Raw genomic sequence first — 19,478 nt, forward strand, 5'->3', positions numbered from 1 at the left:
TTTAGTCATTAAGTCGTGTCCAACTCTTTGAGACCCCATGGACTGTAGCCCACCAGGCTCCTCTGTCCATGGGATTTCCCAGGCAAGAATACTGGAGTGGGTTGCCACTACCTTCTCCAGGGGATCTTCCCAACCCAGGGATTAAACCCAGGTCTCCTGCATTGGCAGGTGGATTCTTTACCACTGAGCCACGTGGGAAGCCCCCAGTAGGGGATGTCTCTTTAAAAAAAAAAAAAATCAGACCCAAAATGGAATCAATTATCCATAGGACAGCAAACCAAGACTCTATTATAGAGTCAGCCACTCCCAGGAACTCGATCTTTAACCAATCAATCTGAAATTACCTGCTCAGCACAGTGAGGTCACCTGCATGACATAATCCCCTTTCCTCCCAAAGGAAGGTGACCTTGCCTGAAATAATCCTTTTTTTCCTCTGACTTTATTGTCCCACCTACTTCCTGCCTTTAAAAACCTTTCACTTTGGGGTTCCCTCATGATCTCTCGATTAAGAATCTGCCTTGCAATGCAAAGGAAACTGGTTTGATCCCTGGTCCAAGAAGATCCCATATGCTGTGGGGCAACTAAGCCAGTGCACCACAACTACTGAACCTGTGCTCTAGAGCCCAGAAGCCACAATTACTGAGCCCCTAGAGCCCGTGTTCTGCAACAAGAAAAACCACTGCAATGAGAAGTCTGTGCACTGTAACGAAGAGTAGTCCCTGCTCACTGCAACTAGAGAAAGATCACGCAAAGCAATGACGACTTAGCTTAGCCAAAATTAAATTTAAAGAATGAGACAGCCTCCCTGAGTGTGAATAGCTCACGGGTACTAACATCAAGGTACAAAATTGGGACCCAGACTCTGCCCCATGCAACATTGTTGATCTGCCAGTAACCAGAATCCACTTTCAACATAATCTGCCGGGGGCCAGCATGAGGAATCCCACCCATGACAAGGTCATGCAGAAGGAAGCCTGACAAAACGCAAGGATGTGATCAGGCTTCAGGGGTTCCCCCTGGAATTTCCTGAGCATCCACCCCCAAGACCAGAGTCTGCCTGCTTTTTCCACTCTTCTAATATTCTCTGGAAAATGTCAAATCAGGGATTTAGTCTTCTGCATTTGAAAGCGATGTTTCAGTTAAACCCCTCTGATAGCTCTCTAGCTTGCCTAACAGGTTCCCCCGGACCTCTTACAGCTTATGAATTGCTTACAGGCCCCCAACCGCGAGAGGCACAAAGCTTAAAAGCATCTTAAAGATACAGAGCCTTTTCTAAAGAGTTAAAAATTATATTGGTAGAGGGTTTTCACTGTTGACTCAATGACTGCTGCCAGGCCTCCATATTCTTTATCTTTTAGGCACCTGGGAAGATGTTAATCAATGTAATCGGGATGTAGAAAAAGATATATAGTAGTTTTGATGTTAGCAACACTAGACTTTTGAGTTAATTACTTTTCTTTTGTTATAAATCACTGTACTCCTTTTACTTGTTATAAATTGCTGTATCTTTGCTATGTAAGAATGTAACTTTATTTAGTGCTTTCTGAGAGTGGCACCAGACTTTGGGAAGATCAACACAAATAAGTCTTCTGGTTGACAAACCCTTATCAGAAAAAAGGCTGTAAAATGTTAATTGGAAAAAAAAAAAAGTTAATTGGCCCTTTTGGCCGGAAGATGATGTAAATTACCTAAGACTTGTGTATACAACTAGGTATGCGGAGAGAAAAGCCTGGTTTTGATGAGTCTGAGCTGCTAACGCTGCATAATTTTGTATTACCCATCACTACGAACAAAGCTAGTGGAGGTGATGGAATTCCAGTTGAGCTGTTTCAAATCCTGAAAGATGATGCTGTGAAAGTGCTGCACTCAATATGCCAGCAAATTTGGAAAACGCAGCAATGGCCACAGGACTGGAAAAGGTCAGTTTTCATTCCAATTCCAAAGAAAGGCAATGCAAAATAATGCTCAAACTACCACACAATTGCACTCAGCTCACATGCTAGTAAAGTAATGCTCAAAATTCTCCAAGCCAGACTTCAGCAATACATGAACCCTGATCAAGCTGGTTTTCGAAAAGGCAAAGGAACCACATATCAAATTGCCAACATCTGCTGAATCATGGAAAAAGCAAGAGAGTTCCAGAAAAACATCTATTTCTGCTTTATTGACTATGCCAAAGCCTTTGACTGTGTGGATCACAACAAACTGTGGAAAATTCTGAGAGATGGGAATACCAGACCACCTGACCTGCCTCTTGAGAAACCTATATGCAGGTCAGGAAGCAACAGTTAGAACAGGACATGGAACAACAGACTGGTTCCAAATAGGAAAAGGAGTACATCAAGGCTGTATACTGTCACCCTGCTTATTTAACATCTATGCAGAGTACATCATGAGAAACGCTGGACTGGAAGAAACACAAGCTGGAATCAAGATTGCCAGGAGAAATATCAATAACCTCACATATGCAGATGACACCACCCTTATGGCAGAAAGTGAAGAGGAACTAAAAAGCCTCTTGATGAAAGTGAAAGAGGAGAGTGAAAAAGTTGGCTTAAAGCTCAACATTCAGAAAATGAAGATCATGGCATCTGATCCCATCACTTCATGGGAAATAGATGGGGAAACAGTAGAAACAGTGTCAGACTTTATTTTGGGGGGCTCCAGAATCACCGCAGATGGTGACTACAGCCATGAAATTAAAAGACGCTTACTCCTTGGAAGAAAAGTTATGACCAACCTAGATAGTATATTCAAAAGCAGAGACATTACTTTGCCGACTAAGGTCCGTCTAGTCAAGGCTATGGTTTTTCCTGTGGTCATGTATGGATGTGAGAGTTGGACTGTGAAGAAGGCTGAGCACCAAAGAATTGATGCTTTTGAACTGTGGTGTTGGAGAAGACTCTTGAGAGTCCCTTGGACTGCAAGGAGATCCAACCAGTCCATTCTGAAGGAGATCAACCCTGGGATTTCTTTGGAAGGAATGATGCTAAAGCTGAAGCTCCAGTACTTTGGCCACCTCATGCGAAGAGTTGACTCATTGGAAAAAACTCTGATGCTGGGAGGGATTGGGAGCAGGAGGAGAAGGGGACGACGGAGGATGAGATGGCTGGATGGCATCACAGACTCGATGGACGTGAGTCTGAGTGAACTCTGGGAGATGGTGATGGACAGGGAGGCCTGGCGTGCTGCGATTCATGGGGTCGCAAAGAGTCGGACACGACTGAGCAACTGAACTGAACTGATTGATCTCTATGTACAATCAAAAAGGTATAAAAGGCCTTCCTAGACAATAGAGGCCGGGCCAGTCACTGGACTGGTTTCCCCCGTGTCTCCTCTTTACTCTAATTTCAGGCTGAATTCCCATCTGGAGCGGGGTGGCTCACCAAGTCTACTTACTTGTCCTGGCTTCTAAGACCCATGAGAAAGGGAGCCTAAGGTGGGGCACTCTTCGATATTCAAGTGGGCGCCAGTGGCCCAACGTAGATGGTGCAAATCTCTTGTCCTCAGATTTTATTGGTCTTCCCCGTAAGCCAAGTTATTCAGCATCCTTTCTCCACTTAATTTTCCTACTACACTATTTCTTCATAATCCAATCTTATATTAATAAATAAATTTCTTCTCGCCTACACCGTCCACGCTTCGAATCACCCTGGATCCACCAGGGCTGGACCCCGGCAATAATCCAAGGGACGAGACATAGAATCAGATCAGGAAATAGAAGAGTTACTCTCAGAAGAAACTGTATGAGCTAGCTAATGTGCATCCTTAGTTGCTTCAGTTGTGGCATACTCTTGGCGACTCTAGCCCACTAGGCTCCTCTGTCCATGGGATTCTCCTGGCAAGAATACTGGAATGGGTTGCCATGCCCTCCTCCAGGCAATCTTCCCGATCCAGGGATGAACCCACGTCTCCTGCATTGCAGGCAGGTTCTTTACTACTGAGTCACCAGGAAAGCCCTATGAGCTAGCTAATATACCTTGTCAAAAAACAGAGGAGAAATTTACGGACACTTTAAGGCTGTTTGACCAAGATAGTACAACACAGTTTGTTGATTCAGGTTTTGTTTACTGATGTGTTCTCACTCACCAGAGATTCTGGAGAAGCTCAAACAGCCACAGTTGTTACCATGTGGAGTGGATATGTTGACCCATGCTAAATTGTAACAGAAGACCAAAAAGCCAAGAAAGGCAGCAACTCACAGATTTCAGGAAACAAGAGGGCTTTATTGGGTCTCTGGCAAGCATCCAGCCCAACTATGCTCTCACTGTTCTCTGACAGGACCCACAAGATGGTCTCACTCTGTCGTGAGAAATTGGCGAGGGAGGCTCTGCTGGCATTCCTCTCTGGGCCTGGAATGCTGGTTGGAAGAGGCCTTGTGAAAATGAACTCCCTGATCTCAGCAGCAGAGATAGATAAATAGAAGGAACACAGTAGAGGAGTCAGCATGATGGACATGGGCATAGAAACCAGACCCCTAGCTATGGTTATCAATCATGGGGTCCCAGGAATGAAAAAGACCAGACAGTGCCTAAGATATCACCCAGTCATGACCATAACTAAAGACTTCTGGTCGGGCAAAGAGGCCTGTCTCAAACTGCCAAGGTAGAGTCAAAATCTCCCACTTAATTTCCAGACTTTCAATGGAGAGGAAGTTAAATATCTTTGAAGAAAAGCCTTATTTTGCATATTATGAACATTCCTTGCAGCCTTCCCCCAAAGGGATCTATGTTCAATTATTTGGGAATGGAAAGGAAAAGAAAATACTCAGACTCGGGGAGGGGATTCTATAGGACACTGGCTTCAAGCTAAGTCCAATGTCTGGGGACAACAGAAAAGCATGTGGTCTGTCCATCCAAGGAGATATTTAATAGACTAAATTTTGTGCCATAGTAGACTTGGTGGAAATTCGAAGCCAATGAAGGGTTAGTTACTTTGAGCATACAGTTGAAATGGATATACTCTGAAACAGGTATAACCGCCACAATGGCCCTGATGAGTGGGATGAGAATGACTACAGTAGGATACGACAAACACAACTGACTACAGTGGGATAGGATGAGCACAAGCCATCAGATACCCCCTCACTACCGAAATGGTAAAAGTGATACCATTTTCGTGCAGGAACTATAGGTATCAGTGTTACTATCAGATTGGCGGGTGAAGTCATAATGACTTCTACCACAGCCCAGCTTGGCCAATGCAAAACACCAGGGGGTCTTTGGCTCATTGTAAACTTTAAAATGTGGTGACTCTGATGGCAGGTGCTCTCCCAGAAATGGTCTTCTTGCTAAAGGAAATTCACCCACCTCTTGGCATTTGGTATGAACCCTTTGATCTAGCGAAATCATTTTTTCCCCTCCATTTTGATGAGCAAAGAACATCAGAAGCAATTCATCTTCAGGTGGCAGGGCCGCAGGACTCCATTGCTGTCCTGCTTAAAGATATGTAATATCTTAGCTGTACAGCTCCGTGCCACAACCTGCCTCATGGGGACCTTGACCTCAGCAATTCAATGTTCCATCATGTTGATAGGACCTGGAGATCAGCAGTTTCCCTAGATGCTTTGTTAAGACATATGTATGAGTCAGAGGTGGGAGATAAAGCATGCGGAAATGCAAACTTTTCCCCTGATAAAATTCCTGGGGATCAAGTGATCCGTTGAGGTCAGAATAGTTTGTTAATGTAGAAGAAATTCCTGCATTGTGAATTCCTTACCACTAAGGCCCAATTTCAGGCAAAAATGTCAGGTGGGAGGATCTTCTTGCTCCAACCCACTTACTGACTGACCCAGAAGACTGCTAGCTTTGGGCTGGGCCCAGAGCAAGTGAAGGCTCTTGAGCAGGACAAGCCGTTAGCACACGATTCTGCCACCAGGCTGCCTGTGGCAGACCCAGGGTGCTTGAGGGATTTATCTGTGGCATACTGGGGAGCTACATGGCAGCCTCAGCAGAGCAGAGTGCTGTGTGTAGCTTTTGGAAAGTCTTGATTTGGAAAATGTGGCAGGAGAACCCAGAGTGTGGAACCAAGAGATACTCTGGCCAACAAGTAACTATTAGCCTGTTGAGGACACAGCCCTCTGACTTGTCACTGGGCTCTGGGGCAGTCTAGGGCTTGGCTACAGCATACTAGGTGGCCATGCTGGCCTTCAGGAAAAGGGGCTGTCAGACCCACCCAGCCACAGACAGGTGTGGCCACCGTCACTAAGCAGACATGCCAGGATAGGGTTCTCAAGGCACAGGCAAGCGTGTGGAGGGCGGAGGGGTGGTGGTGGGGGTGGCTCCCTCACTCTCTCCCAAGATGCCTCCTCCTGACCTATGGCTGAATTCATTTCAGTCTACACCTACACTATGGCTTTAATGAGGTGGGAACCCATCTTGACCATTATGGGCCCTTCTGGATTTGGTTTGCTCTCCTGACCTGTGACACCTCTCCCAACAAAATCCACAGGATTATCAAGTTCTAAAATCTTCAATCAGAGAAGGCACTTCATAGCAAAGTGATAGGTTGACACCTGTGGCATCTGCTCATCTTGTCAGGATCCCAGAAGTCTAGAAGCAGTTACCTTGAAAATACAGTGAAATAGTTTGCTGAAACCTCAGATGTGGCATCAGCTGAAAACAATACCTTGCACAACTGGGTAAGGCCTGCAAGATGAAGCATAAGCTCCAAACCTGCAACCTGTTCATGGTGCTATTTCTCCTACAGGTTGAAGCGTGAAGAGGGGTGTTACTACTACATCTCAAAGCTCTTCTCATACCTGAGGTTTAGGATGCAACTGGTGTAGGGGTTTTAGTCCCCAAGGAAACATCTTCAAAAATTCATAGTAATGATTCAAGTGAATTAAATTAAAGGCCTAGGTATCTGGCTGTCTCAGTTTTTTTGTACCTCTGAGCAACACATAGCTAGGATACGAGTGTATCTGGAATAGGAGTATACATAAATACTATGTGAAGGAGTAGCTAGGATGATTAACCTATTGAGGGAAAATAAGATCTCGGCTATTTAAAAGGGGGCAGGGTACAGATGGATGTGGGGCATTTTCTAAAGTGCTTCCTGGTTCTCCACATCCAGTGGCTAATGTTTGCCACAGGCAGGACCACTAAGGAACTGGACTTTGGGACTGAAGATCCAAAAAAATCCCTAGTCATAAATACTAGTTCTCATGACCAGTTATGGAAGTGTGCTGTAGCCTTTCCTCACACCTCCCTTCTTGCTGGGTCATATTCCTTCCACAGGTTGCAGAATTTCAAGATGAGAGTATGATAAAAGAGGGAAGAGTATAATTTGTGACACTGGACTTCAGAGAATGGCAGCCCTGGTCACTGCCCCTGGACTTGGTCGTTGGCTTTGACCTTGAATGGTCTCCCCAAGCAGAAAGTAATTTGCTTTTGGTCACATGTGAGAGTCATAATATATCATATGAGAAGAAGGGTGTGTTTTTGTGTGTCAGCGTTTCTCCAGTGATTGCCTACCAAGCTCGTCTTAACCTCCACCACTCTTCTGGTGAGAATCTCCATTCTCTGGAAAACTGCCTCTCCCCTACTCTCACGCTGCCCTGAGTTCTGGGACAGGACTTTGAGTCTTGAGTGGAAGGAGACCCTCTGGAGCCAATGGCAGCAGCTCCTGGGAGGCGAGCTTCAGAGCTACGACAGCTCCTGCCTTTCTAGGTCCTGTGAACTACCCCACACCCTTCCCATGAGTCCCTGCTCCTTGTTTAGACTGGTCCAAGTCCATTTCTGTTACTCAAGACCTGAGAAACATAATGGCCAGTGTCTCTTTTGAGACCACCTCTGCCTCCCACCGGTGGTCAGCTCAGAGTCTGGCATAAAGGAAGTCTGCTCAGTATGTCTGAATGAATGGGTGGGTGAACAAACAAATCAACATTCAGCTCTCAGTTCACCAAGGCAGTCTGGATATGCAGGCTGGGAGAGTGGGGGGCACATTGGGGCAAGAGGAAAAAGTATGGAGAGTCACCTGAGCACAAGAGGAGGTAGAGAAGTCAGAAATGTCTAGTGGAGGGGGGAAATATGGGGCAAAGAAAGGCCTGGGCAGTTGGGTGGGGCTGGGGCTGAGAAACCTCTGCAGCCGGGAAAGCTGGAGACAGTCCGTGAGTAACTGAGAGGACGACGGCCCTGATCATCCCTTCGGCTGGTCTTGCTGCAGTGGAGGCAGTCGGAGACACTGGGTGTTCCCCAGCTCTACTCTTCTTTCCTGGGTTCCTTTCTTTGCGTTCCTCTTCCAAATGAAGGACCAGTTCCACAGGCCTAAGCACCCTCATGCTCAGGGACCCAAGTCATCTTCCCAGTGGTACAAGAAGCAGACTGTCTGGCTGTGGCCATGGAAGGCTGAGACTGTCAATCCAGGAGCCAAACCATGGATCTATCTTTCCAGTGGGTCCAGGGACTGGAGGATGTCCTCAGAAAACCCTGCCTGGGGAGGAGGGGACCCTGACCCTATACACCTACAACCACACTAGAGGAGGTGAGCTGGATGCACAGTGGCTGCCTTTATTGCATTCCAAGGGGACTGGGCTAGCTCTAGACTCCCCCGTCCCAGGCCTCAAGAAGGGCTCTCAGGAAAGACCCAGGGTGCTGGGCTGCGGACAACTCCTCAGGAGCCCGTACTGAGGCCCAGAGCTGGAGGCCCAGGATTGAGAGCTGAAGGTTGGAGGCAGGGTCCTAATCCCCAGACAGAGACACTTGTCCACCCCACGTGGGGATGGGCTGCATTCTTCCCAGAACTCCCACGTGTACTCCCTCTGGAGAAGAGTCCAGGCCTCTGTCCCTGGTCAAGAGGACAGTGTGGAATTCACTGTGACCCCCCTCTCCTTTCAGTAAGGAGCACAAGGTCTCACAAAGTCGACGCCTTCCCTCTGGCCACAGCTGCTGATGCAACCCTCACCTCATGGCACAGGGCCTGGGAGGAGGGGACAGGTGTACTGGGGGTGGCGGCTGAGGCCAGAGGGTGTGCTCCTTCCCGAGGTGTGGTGGGTAGGATGGGGGTCAGCTAGGAAGCCCTAGGGTAGGGGAACAGTCAGCAAAAGGCAGGCACAGGCTGCAATCGGGCTCAAAGCCAGGGATGGGGGATGCGGAGCAAGGGGGCAGGGGAGGCAGGGGAGGCAGGGGAGTGAGTGCCTGAGTAACAGGGAAAGGCTGAGCATGAACACGCATCACCAAAGACCACTGCACAAGGAGGGGACAGGCCCTGGAAGGGCCCTGAGCCCCATTCGGGCTCAGGGACAGGTTAGTGGCAAGATAAGCTGGGATAAATGAGGCAAAATGGCTGAAGGAAAAGACCCTGAGAGTCACCAGGCCAGACAGAGCAGAGGAAGTCTGGAGCCCTGAGGGCAGGGAGAGATCAGAGCCAAGTGAAGGGAGAAGGGAGATGCTGTCCCACATGCCCCAGAGCATGACGTTAGCGGCAGGGTCTGGGCAGGACACTGGCTGCAGATCATGCAGAGGACTCAGGGCAGCCCCAGCAGTGGCCAGTGTAAACTTCAAGGACGGCCAGGCTGCCAGGCACTTGGAGGTGGGGCCTGGGAGCCCTGTTGACAATGGCACCAGGAGAGGCCACGGGATTGGGTGCCACACGCCCAGTGTCTGATGAGGGGAGCTGAGTGGAGAGCGGCTGCTTGGAAAGGCCCTGGGTGGAGCCTCCTGGGGCACACCTGCTCCAGTTGCTTCTGTACTGGGAACTTCTCTGGCGGTTTGAGCTGCTTCCTTGTTGGTCTGCTGCTGGATGGAGGCCCCCAGCCTCCTGTGGGGGCTACCGCATGCCCTGGGCCTTGGAGCCCCCCTCTTGGATGGGAGGCTGTCCCAATAACTGGGTGGCGACCACCTCTGAGGCCTGAGGGGTGGCTTTGGAGCCCGAGGCACTCTTCCGGATGCCCTGGGGACTCGGGGGGCCTCTCTTCTGGGGCTGAGGACTCAGCTGGGGGCCCTTCCTGCCGGCAGATGGACTCTTGGAGCCTTTGGCCTTGCCTTGGGGGTGGGTGGCCTCTGGGCCCTTGAGGGGTTTTAGCCCCAGCATCTCACAGAAGGTGTTGCACTGGTGGGAGGAGGCGAACTGGTCCAGCAGGGCGGGGAAACAGCTCTCCTTGAGGCCTTGGTACCTGTGGCAGGACACAAGAGCTGAGTGGGGTCCCACCCAGAGAGACAGTCCTCAGGGCAGACCGTGGGGTGGCCATGGCATGGTGTCATGCCCAAGGTACCTCTTACCTCACCTCAGGGTGCTGGGGAGTCCACCTCAACTGGCAGCACCCAAAACCTCACTAATCTGAGGCCTCATTTGGCCCTGGCCCATGGAACGCATCACGTGGGATATCGCTTGGCGTGAGGAGGCTCTGCTTTATCAACATAAATTAGTGCAGACTCCAGGTCCCCACTCCACTCACAGGCCCTGTTTATCTGCCCCCTGATGAACCTCCATAAGGTTTCTCTGTGAGAAAGCAGAGGAGTGGGTTCACTGCCAACCCAGAATGCCAGGTGGTCCTTTGTGGGTGGCAAGAGCTCCTGGTCAAGATTTGGGGTCAGGGCCGCAGCAGGTGAGAAGCAGAGGTCCCTGAGACATTGGGACATGGCCTTGGGCACAACTGGGGCTATTGAGTCCCAAGGTCCAGCACCTTGGGGATGGAGAACCAGAAGACCTTTGACATTTCACACTCCAAGCAGCCTCTCAGAGGGCCTTCTGTCGCAAAGAAGCACTCACCCTCGCATTCTGGTAGCAATCTGCACATCAGTCATTTTCCAGTTAACCCCTGAAAAGAGAAAGACAGAGAGTACTGGGAGCTGGTAGTAGCCTGAGGCAGTTCTAGGGCCCCCAGGTCTCCAAGATGCGTATCATTTTAGATGGGAATAAGCCAAACTAGGCACATCTTTGGGCTCCCTCTCACTGGGCATCACCCGGCCTGTCTCAGGGGCAGTATGGGTATATTTGTATTATGAGTAGTAATAACAGTTCCATTTTCACGGTGAGGAAATTAAGTAACTTCAGCAGAGTCAGTCATTCATTCATTTACTAACTGGGCACGGTCTGTGTACAATGACCACTGTGAATTAAAGTATCATTCCTAGACCCACAAGTCTTCCAGCTAAGCTATTCTGTCTCTACTGGGTGAGATTAGGTCATCCTAAACTGGGCAAGTCTCTGGCTTTGAGCTAAAACTTTCTCCTCCTCCTTAACAGATCAGCCCATCTGGACAGAGAGAGAGAGGTAGAAACAGAAAGGTATACCAGGGCTGGACTGGCAGAAGTGTAGCATGGATAAGACCAGCTTCCACATACTCATTAAGGCAGCAAGCAAGCACTCCAAGCAGCCAGATGGGCTCCAAGGTTAAGAGAGCCTTGAAGGACAGAGTTGGGCAAACAGTGATGGAGGAAACACATCCCACCCTGGCCAGGCTACCCCAGCACCTTAACATCGCGCGTCAGGCCTGTGACCGCCCTTCCCTGTTCGCACTCTGTTCAGCTGCCTTCCTCCAGGAACCAAGCTCACTAACAGGCCTGAGTCCAGTAGATGACAGAGCAGCACAGATGTGGGCTTGAAACCAGGTAGATCTGGACTTCCATTTTGGCTCTGTCGCTTTGGAGCCGTGTGTGCTTGGCCAGTCACTTTCTATCTCTAATCCTCGACAGTAAACCCAGTGATCATGCTGCCCATCTTGTAGGGGAATTAAGAGATCATGGTATGTGTCAGACCCTAACTTAGTGTCTGAAGCGCAGCAGTTATGCAATAAATATTCATTTCTTTGTCTTTTCTCTTTCAGCATTTTTCACATTCCATTTTGCATGGTAATACTCATGATCCCTCACTTGCACAGAACTCTGGTTTGCAGAGGGCATTCCCAAATACAGTCTCATGGAATCTTCATAATAAGTCTGAGAGAGAGGCAGGGAGGATACTATTATTCCTAGAGAGGGAAAGGAAATGGAAGCTCAGAGGGATGAAAGACGTAATCTGTCTGAGCTGCTTTTCTTCTCTGTAAAACAGAGACCCAGCTAGAAAATAAGAGGCCTGGGCTTGAATTTTTTTTTTTTCTTTTCTTTTTTTTAAGGCTTGACTTTCTTTGATTTCCAAGTCCTTCTACTATATTATGTTATTATCCCATTGTAGAAATTGGTATATTTATTATAAATTCTTGAGGACAATGGCTATTCCTAATTCACATTTTTATCTTCTCAATACTTAGTAATGTTAGACGGAAAAAAGGAAGGAAAGAAGAGAAGGAAAAATTTATGAACAAATGCAGTGAATAACAGTTTAATGTGTTACTAGCTCACCCTTCAACATCTAGAGTTATATATAAATATTTATTGTACAGCTTGCCCCCAATGCTAAGCACACTTAAAGTCAGTTTTCTATCTCTGGCCCTGGTTTTCTCACTTATTTACATCAGGGATAAAATGCAATAATGTGTGACATCCCCAGCATCCTCCAATGTGTGTAGACAGAACTTATCTTTTCCTTTCTCCTGCCAGGTCTGGTTAAATAGTGTAAGCCTGGAGAGGAGAAGTCAAAGAAAGAATGAGAATTCATGCTTGCTGGCCTCCCTTTTTTGGGAAGAATCTGAATAATGGGAAAAATAGAAATAGACTAAAGAGAAGTATGAGAGACTAAGTTTGCTTACATAATATTAATAATAAACTACCAAAGACTGCTCAGTTGGTAAAGAATCCGCCTGCAATGCGGGAGACCTGGGTTTGATTCCTGGGTTGGGAAGATCCCCTGGAGAAGGGCAAGACTACCCATACCAGTATTCTGGCCTAGAGAATTCCATGGGCTGTATAGTCCATAGGGTTGCAAAGAGTAAGACGCGACTGAGCGACTTTCACTTTCACACTTACCAAAGACTGAGGGGGGAACAGAGAAGGAGGAGACAATAAAGCTCTGTGTGCAAGGGTAGAAGAGAGTTTAGGAAGTTGGAGAGGAAGAAAGTTCAGAGCAGAGCTGCAGGGAAGGAGCGTGATTTTGAAAACGTGGTCATGCAGCTTGAATTAGATCCCATGAAATAGTCTTTGAAATAATATATTTTTTAAGTGGAGCCTGGAGTATACTCCTTAAAACAACTGCAGTAAGAGACTAGGCTCCATGAGGGTCTGGTATGTACTAGGGTTGCACACAAAGTGGTTTCTGTCCAGTACACTTTAAAAGGTTATTGTGAAAGCAGAGGAGAACACATGCGGAAGTGCGCTGCACACCAGTGCCCTGCCCTTCGCATGCTCTCCTGCACATGCACACACCCACCTCACACCCTCATACCTGCCAAGTCTGTGACAAGGAAGCTGCCGTTCGTCCACAGATAGAGCCAGTGCTGGAAGGTCTGGCATTTCCACACAGCCTCAGAGCTGCTAGGCGCTGCAGGAGCCGCAGCACAGCCCCAGTCCCGGGAGCAGTAGGACTCTAGGGGCTGGCCCAGGTCCTCCTCCAGGGTGGCATAGGGGATATTGTTGGCAGGCCGGTAGATCAGATACAGTGGGATGATCCTAAACACAGTGCCACCCCGCAGTGAGCAGGACTGACTGTGCCCCTAGAGCGCCTCCCTCCACCTCAATTCCACACTCTCAGAGACAAAAGGAACACCCTTCCAAAAAGGGAACTCAGCTCTGAGCCTGAAGGGCAGCAAGGACAGGAGTTCCCCATTGACTTCAGGGTCCTGTCCATCCTCTGAGGTCACTGGGATGAGAGCTGAACCCTGCTCTGGCCCCAGGAGGCCTCTGTGCCTGAGTGAGGGGCTGAGACCCCTAAGTGACAAACAGAAAGGAATACCTCTGAGAGGATTCAGCCAGACTGTGTCCACGCCCACTAGACCCTGGATGGTTTAGCCTCCCTGTCACCTTCAGAGAGGCCCAGAACCTGCCATGCCTAAACCCCACAATCAGCAAAAACTGGGAGAAGGGGTAGGGAATTCGGGTGGGTGAGAAGAGACTGGAGACCAGAGCAGAAGCTTTTCTAAAGTGGGCTGTGAATCTTGAGGTCTTTGTTTCTGGATTCTGTGGAACCATTGAGCTGAGCATGGGGCTAGCTGGGGGCCCATTTGCACATGACCATTACTCAGGGGGTCCCCAGGAGGCTGTGAATCATGGCTCTGTGCAGAAGCTCAAGTCAGACTGCAGGGCCGCCTCCCTGTACACTTACTCAGGCACCTCTCCAAAGCCAGGAGCAGCCCGGGCTTCAGCTGCAAAGATTTTGCAGTACTCCCGGCTCATGTTCTGGATCTTGCACCCCTGTAGATTGAAGAGAATCAACTCTGGTCAGCACGGAAGCGCCCCTGCTCTCAGTCACGCCTTGCTCTAAGTGGGAGGCTGTCTGCTAGAGGCTGTAGGAAGGATCCCAGCCCTGGGGAGGGTGGGGTTCACTCCTACCCGCCTCCCTCATCTGCACCTCATTTTTCTCATTTGTAAAACAAGAGGCTTTGGACATGTTTTCAAAGTGGTTTCCAAACTGTGTTTGCTGGAGCCCTAGTGATAGGTGGCTGTACCCCAGAGGCCACGCTGCAGAAAGTGGGGTACCCGCCCCACCCACAGTCACCCCCTGTCCCCTCACAAATAAGGCTTCTCTGTGCAAGATACAGTTGAGGGAAGTGAAAAAGGTTTCTGCTGAAAAATACAGTTTGACGACTATGGTCCCAAAGATGTAGCCTGGACTACATCTCAGGCTCTCATCAAGGTAAAGCAGAGACTGAGATGGCATCCGCCTCCATATGGGGCTTCCCAACAGGACCAGGCTGGGAAGGGGAGGGATTAGAGGGTGGAAGCAGGGGCAGGGGCATGGGACAGTACCTGGATGGTGACATCATAGTTTCTGCCCAGGAGAGAAGTCTCACTGCTGGGCCCAAACACAAGCAGGCTGGACACCTTGATGATGCACGTGCGGCCTGACTCGAAGATGGGTTCCAGCCCGTAGATGACCTTGGCCTGGGAGGCCTTCCTCAGGCTGCAACCGTGTTCACCCCCTCGAAGTTCCTCACTCACCAGGCGCCCAAAGAGCTTGTCCCCCCAGCAGCCAGAGTCAGCCAGACCCTTAGCAAACACCATGGGGGTCATCTCAATCTCTTCTCCAACTGGAAGCAACAGGAAAAGTGTGAAAAAACTAGAAACTCCCCCTCAGGACATACCTGGCTGTCCAGGGGTTAAGATTACGCTTCCAATGCAGAGGGCATGGGTTCAATCCCTGGTCAGGGAACTAAGATCCCACATGCTGCAGGGAGCGGTCAAACAAACACATAAATACACATTATAGAAGCCCCCCCTGACTGATGCAGAGTCCACAGGGCAGAAAAAGCCTGGAACTGGTACACTCACTCTGTCCATTACTGCTCTTTGGGGGTGCACTGTGGGGTCCGTACTGGACTGTGAGCTCCTGAGGGCAGACCCTGTAGTTATGCAACCCTCAGTCATTCAACAGTGCTTGTGTGTGAGAAAGTGAGGGCTCAGCCTGTGTCTGTGGAAGGCAGGGGTTTTCTGAGGAAGCAGCAATCAATCCAGACTATCAGGATTAGTTTTTTAGAATTTGGTGTTTTGATCAAGTGACTAAGTGATTCCATCTCAAACAACATGTTTGACTGAAAAAAAAGTTTGAGACCAATCCAATAGCAGTGAGTACTCCTAGTGCTCAAATTGTGATCACTAAATACCATTTTCCACTAAAGTGAAAGTGAAAGTCGCTCAGCTGTGTCAGACTCTGCAGCCCCTTGGACTATACAGTCCATGGAATTCTCCAGGCCAGAGTACGGAAGTGGGTAGCCTTTCCCTTCTCAAGGGAATCTTCCCAACCTAGGAATCAAACCAGGGTCTCCTGTATTGCAGGCGGATTCTTTACCAACTGAGCTATGAGGGAAGCCTATGTTCCACTAAAAGGAACCAGAACTCCCCGAACAAATGGCAGGAAGTGTCTTGGATTGACCAGAAACATCTATGGATCAGAAAGTAAGTGAAGTATAAAAAACAACTGGTTGCTTGTCACAAGAACACAAGAGCCAACCTGAAGGGCTTCCATTGGCCAAAAAAAAAAAGAGAGACAAATTTACCAACAAAAAGAATAAGTGCAAAGTATTGAACATTCAAATGTGTTAAAATCCATACTTTCAAAATTATAAAAAAAAAAAAACACCTTCCTCCTGGAAAAAACCAAAAAACCCTTATTGGTGACCTGTGGAAGATGTTACAGCACTAATTCATTATTCTGAAAGCTTAGCAAGTGGGAAAAGAAAGTAGTTTCCATTCATTTCTTTGTTGGACCTATATGTATCAGGATTACCAAATAAACATTTCCTCTTTACTGAAAAATTTTAGCTAGTGAATAAAGAAGAAATGAAAGAATTAAAATACTCCATGTTATAAACCTTAAGGAAATAAAGGATTGAGGTAATAATTAGTGACTGCTAAAAAGCCTTGAAAACGACAGGGGTTATATCAGATACAGTTTAAAAAAATTTTTTTTAAACTGTGCCTTGCAGTAACTGGGAATCTTAGTTCCCCTATCAGTGATTGAACCCAGGCCTGGCAGTGAAAGAGTCAAGTCCTAACTACTGGATTGCCAGAGAATTCCTGTTTTTTTTTTAACTTTAAAGGGGATAGATCAGGCAGAAAACGTGTGAATAAACTCAGTGATCATTCTTAGTATTACTAAAACAAACAGATATCATGTGCCTGAAGATTGGAGGCAGAAGGAAAACATACAGCTCACCTGTGAAATGTTCCCCCAAATTTGCACCTGAATTGGAGCACCTCAAGCTAATCACCAGTTTAGAGGAAGCCAATGAAGAAGCAACATGTTAAATGGTGATACAATCAACAAATCCAAAATGGAAGAAATTCTACACATCAAGTGACTTCAAGAAGTAAATGGTAAGGAGGGAAAACAAGTGAGGGATGAAGAACTATTATACACTTGACAGATTTAAGAGATATGTCAGGGACTTTCCTGGCAGTCCAGTGGCTAAGACTCCATGCTGCCAGTGCAGGGGGCCCAGGTTCAGTCCCTGGTCGGGGAACGAGACCCCACAAGCCACAACTAAGACCTGGTGCAGCCAAATAAATAAATAAATATTAAATAGGAAAAAAAAAGAAGATATGTTAGCTGAAAGCACTGAGTGGTTCCTAATTCAAATAAACCAACACTTACAAGATAGGAAAATCTGATTTTATGAGAATAAAGTATTATTTGTTTTTAGGCATAAGGTTATATTTGATATCAACTTTGATTTGATAACTGAACAAAAGGTACTAATTGAATGAATGAGTAAAGGAGTGAAAGAATGAAGGAATTCATGAAGCTCTAGAAATCTTTCCATCACCAGCTGCCTTCGCAGTCCTAAATCCTTAATGTGTCTTTTGCAGAAGCAACACAAACTCTTCCTCTAATATTTGTGCCTTCAAACTGTTTGTCAAACTTCAGGGTGTATGACAATCACCAGGGTATCTACTGACACGCAATCACGTTAGGTCCTTCCCCAGAGACTGTGATTAAGAGTGTCTGCAGCAGGGCTCAGGTAAATGCATTTTTAGCAGGCTCCTCATGTGGGTCTCATGCAGGAATTCAGACTCCTATGAGAAACTCCAGGGAGGAAGCCAGCAGGGAGAAGTATGCTGGTAGGCAGTCCTGCTCTCGATCAAGGGCTCTGACGAGGGGAGAGGGCACAGGCTGAGTGAACTCCTTGTGGGATGGCCCTCTAGCCCTTCCTCCCCCCTCAACTTCTGAAACAGCTGTCCCCCTCCACCTCCTCCACAAGCCACATGCTAAACTAGGAGGAAAGGGTAGCTGTATGTGGAGATGAATGTGGCATTTGGAACAGATTCCAAGTTTTTCTTGTAGCTCAGTTGGTAAAGAATCTGCCTGCAATGCAGAAGACCCAGGTTCGATTCCTGGGTTGGGAAGATTCCCTGGAGAAAGAAATGGCAACCCACTCCAGTATTCTTGCCTTGAGAATCCCATGAACAGGGGAGCCTGGGAGGCCACAGTCCATGGGATCCCAAGAGTCGGACATGACTGAGTGACTAAACCACCACCACCAAGTCTTTAAAGAACCACTGCAGAGGCAGGCCTAGGGACACAGGCCCATCCATTCCTCCCCATGAGGGGCACCATACCTTGACCTTCTTCTCTGGAGATGAATCCTGACAGCACTGTGTGGAGAAAAAGCAGAGGAAGTTGCTGTCCTCAGGTGGGCATGCCCACAGAGAGCTCTACCTCTGCAAAGATGACTATCCCTGTCCTCCTTGGAGCAGAGACCAGGTGGAGAGGGCAGGGTCACACTCACCGTCGGGGCTGAGGCAGAAGTCGGTGGAGGCTGAGCCGTGCTCGTTGTGGATGGTGCATCGATACACGCCACAGTCCACAGGGGACGCCTGCACGATGGCCAGGGCCGCGGGCCCCTCATCCCCAGCACTGCAGAGAGGAGACCCTCCCCCTGAGGCCATCACCATGGCACAGCCCAGGCCAGACTGTGTCTTGAGGGTCCTCAGACCCCACTGTCAGAGGCTGCTGTGAGCGAAGGCTCCAGGAGCTCTGGGCAGAGCCAGGTTTGCATCACGCAGGCCAGGTTTGCGATCCTGACTCTAACTGGCTGTGGGGCTCTGGGCAAATGACTTAATATCTCTGAGCCTCAATGTTCTCCTCTTTATGGTGGGAGTACTAGAGTCTCTCTTACAGGGTTACTATGAGGATTAACTGAGAGGGTGGATCCAAAGTTGGGACAACGCGCCCACGTGATCACTGCTGCCATGTCTTAGGGGGCCAGGTGGGGGTGGCACCCAGCTGGCTTACCTCCTGCCCACCTCGCCCACTGGGCGCTGATCCTTGGCCCATGTCAGGACCGAGTCACTGAGAATGTTGAAGAACTGGCACCAGAGCTTCAGGCTGCCCGAGGCGTCAGGAAACTGCTCCACCCGAATCTTCCGAATCACCTGTGGGGCTGGGAGCAAGGGCACAGGAGAAAGGAGTAAGTCCTCTCCCCACCGCCACATACACCCATCACTTCACCCACTCCCGCCACATCTGTGTCTCTGAGGCCTTTGCCCTGACTTCAGATCACACAGTTTTGCTAGCAAGAACCCAGCCGTGCAGCCCCACTCCAGGCCAGGCAGAGCCTCACAGCTGAGGCCAAAGATAGCAGTCAAGAGAGGATGTTCAGCCTATAGCCTGGGCTCCTAATCCTAGGACCCTGCATTTGAGTCCTGTCTGCACCACTCTGTATTCATGGGACGAGTCTGCAAAGAGGGGATGATGGTAGTGACGACAGTGATGATGATGCTAGAGCTAGGATGCTATTGAAGCTGGGCCCCAGGCCGAGCCCTTGATTTATTCTATGCCATTTAACCTCATAATGTTATGAAGTTGGTCCTATTATCAGCTCCAAGCCACAGAGCCAGGACAAAAACTAAGCCTTTCTGATTCTACAGCCTGTGGGATTATTACATGGGAATACCTTTACAGAAGTGCACCAGGTCTCCAGCAGGCAGGTGACCCAGCAGCGTCCT

At 48.6% G+C, this 19,478-nt stretch overlaps 1 protein-coding gene and 1 long non-coding RNA gene across 4 annotated transcripts in view; one reads left to right on the plus strand and one right to left on the minus strand.

Annotated features, from left to right (window-relative positions):
- The first annotated feature begins 433 nt into the window (after nucleotides 1–433).
- Nucleotides 434–16,692, plus strand: LOC120875622. The gene is made up of 3 exons (XR_005724002.1): nucleotides 434–444; nucleotides 10,555–10,559; nucleotides 16,608–16,692. It is a non-coding gene; the product is annotated as an uncharacterized LOC120875622 (long non-coding RNA).
- The window catches only part of ALPK3 (alpha kinase 3), a 56,918-nt gene continuing 41,645 nt past the window's right edge, over nucleotides 4,206–19,478 (minus strand). The window contains exons 7-14 of one of the 3 annotated variants that reach the window (XM_040257473.1): nucleotides 18,766–18,913; nucleotides 18,260–18,387; nucleotides 18,090–18,125; nucleotides 14,781–15,061; nucleotides 14,137–14,225; nucleotides 13,261–13,484; nucleotides 10,711–10,759; nucleotides 4,206–10,114 (exon numbers count right to left, since the gene is read on the minus strand). In XM_040257473.1, coding sequence (XP_040113407.1) covers nucleotides 9,769–10,114; nucleotides 10,711–10,759; nucleotides 13,261–13,484; nucleotides 14,137–14,225; nucleotides 14,781–15,061; nucleotides 18,090–18,125; nucleotides 18,260–18,387; nucleotides 18,766–18,913 — 1,301 coding nt within the window. In that variant the 3' untranslated portion in view covers nucleotides 4,206–9,768. Of the gene's footprint in view, nucleotides 10,115–10,710; nucleotides 10,760–13,260; nucleotides 13,485–14,136; nucleotides 14,226–14,780; nucleotides 15,062–17,429; nucleotides 17,883–18,089; nucleotides 18,126–18,259; nucleotides 18,388–18,765; nucleotides 18,914–19,478 lie in introns of those variants that run through there. The other 2 variants (XM_040257474.1, XR_005723992.1) reach the window with 2 other exon arrangements.

Source organism: Oryx dammah, unplaced genomic scaffold (assembly GCF_014754425.2).
Source record: "Oryx dammah isolate SB20612 unplaced genomic scaffold, SCBI_Odam_1.1 HiC_scaffold_16, whole genome shotgun sequence".
NCBI lineage: Eukaryota > Metazoa > Chordata > Mammalia > Artiodactyla > Bovidae > Oryx > Oryx dammah.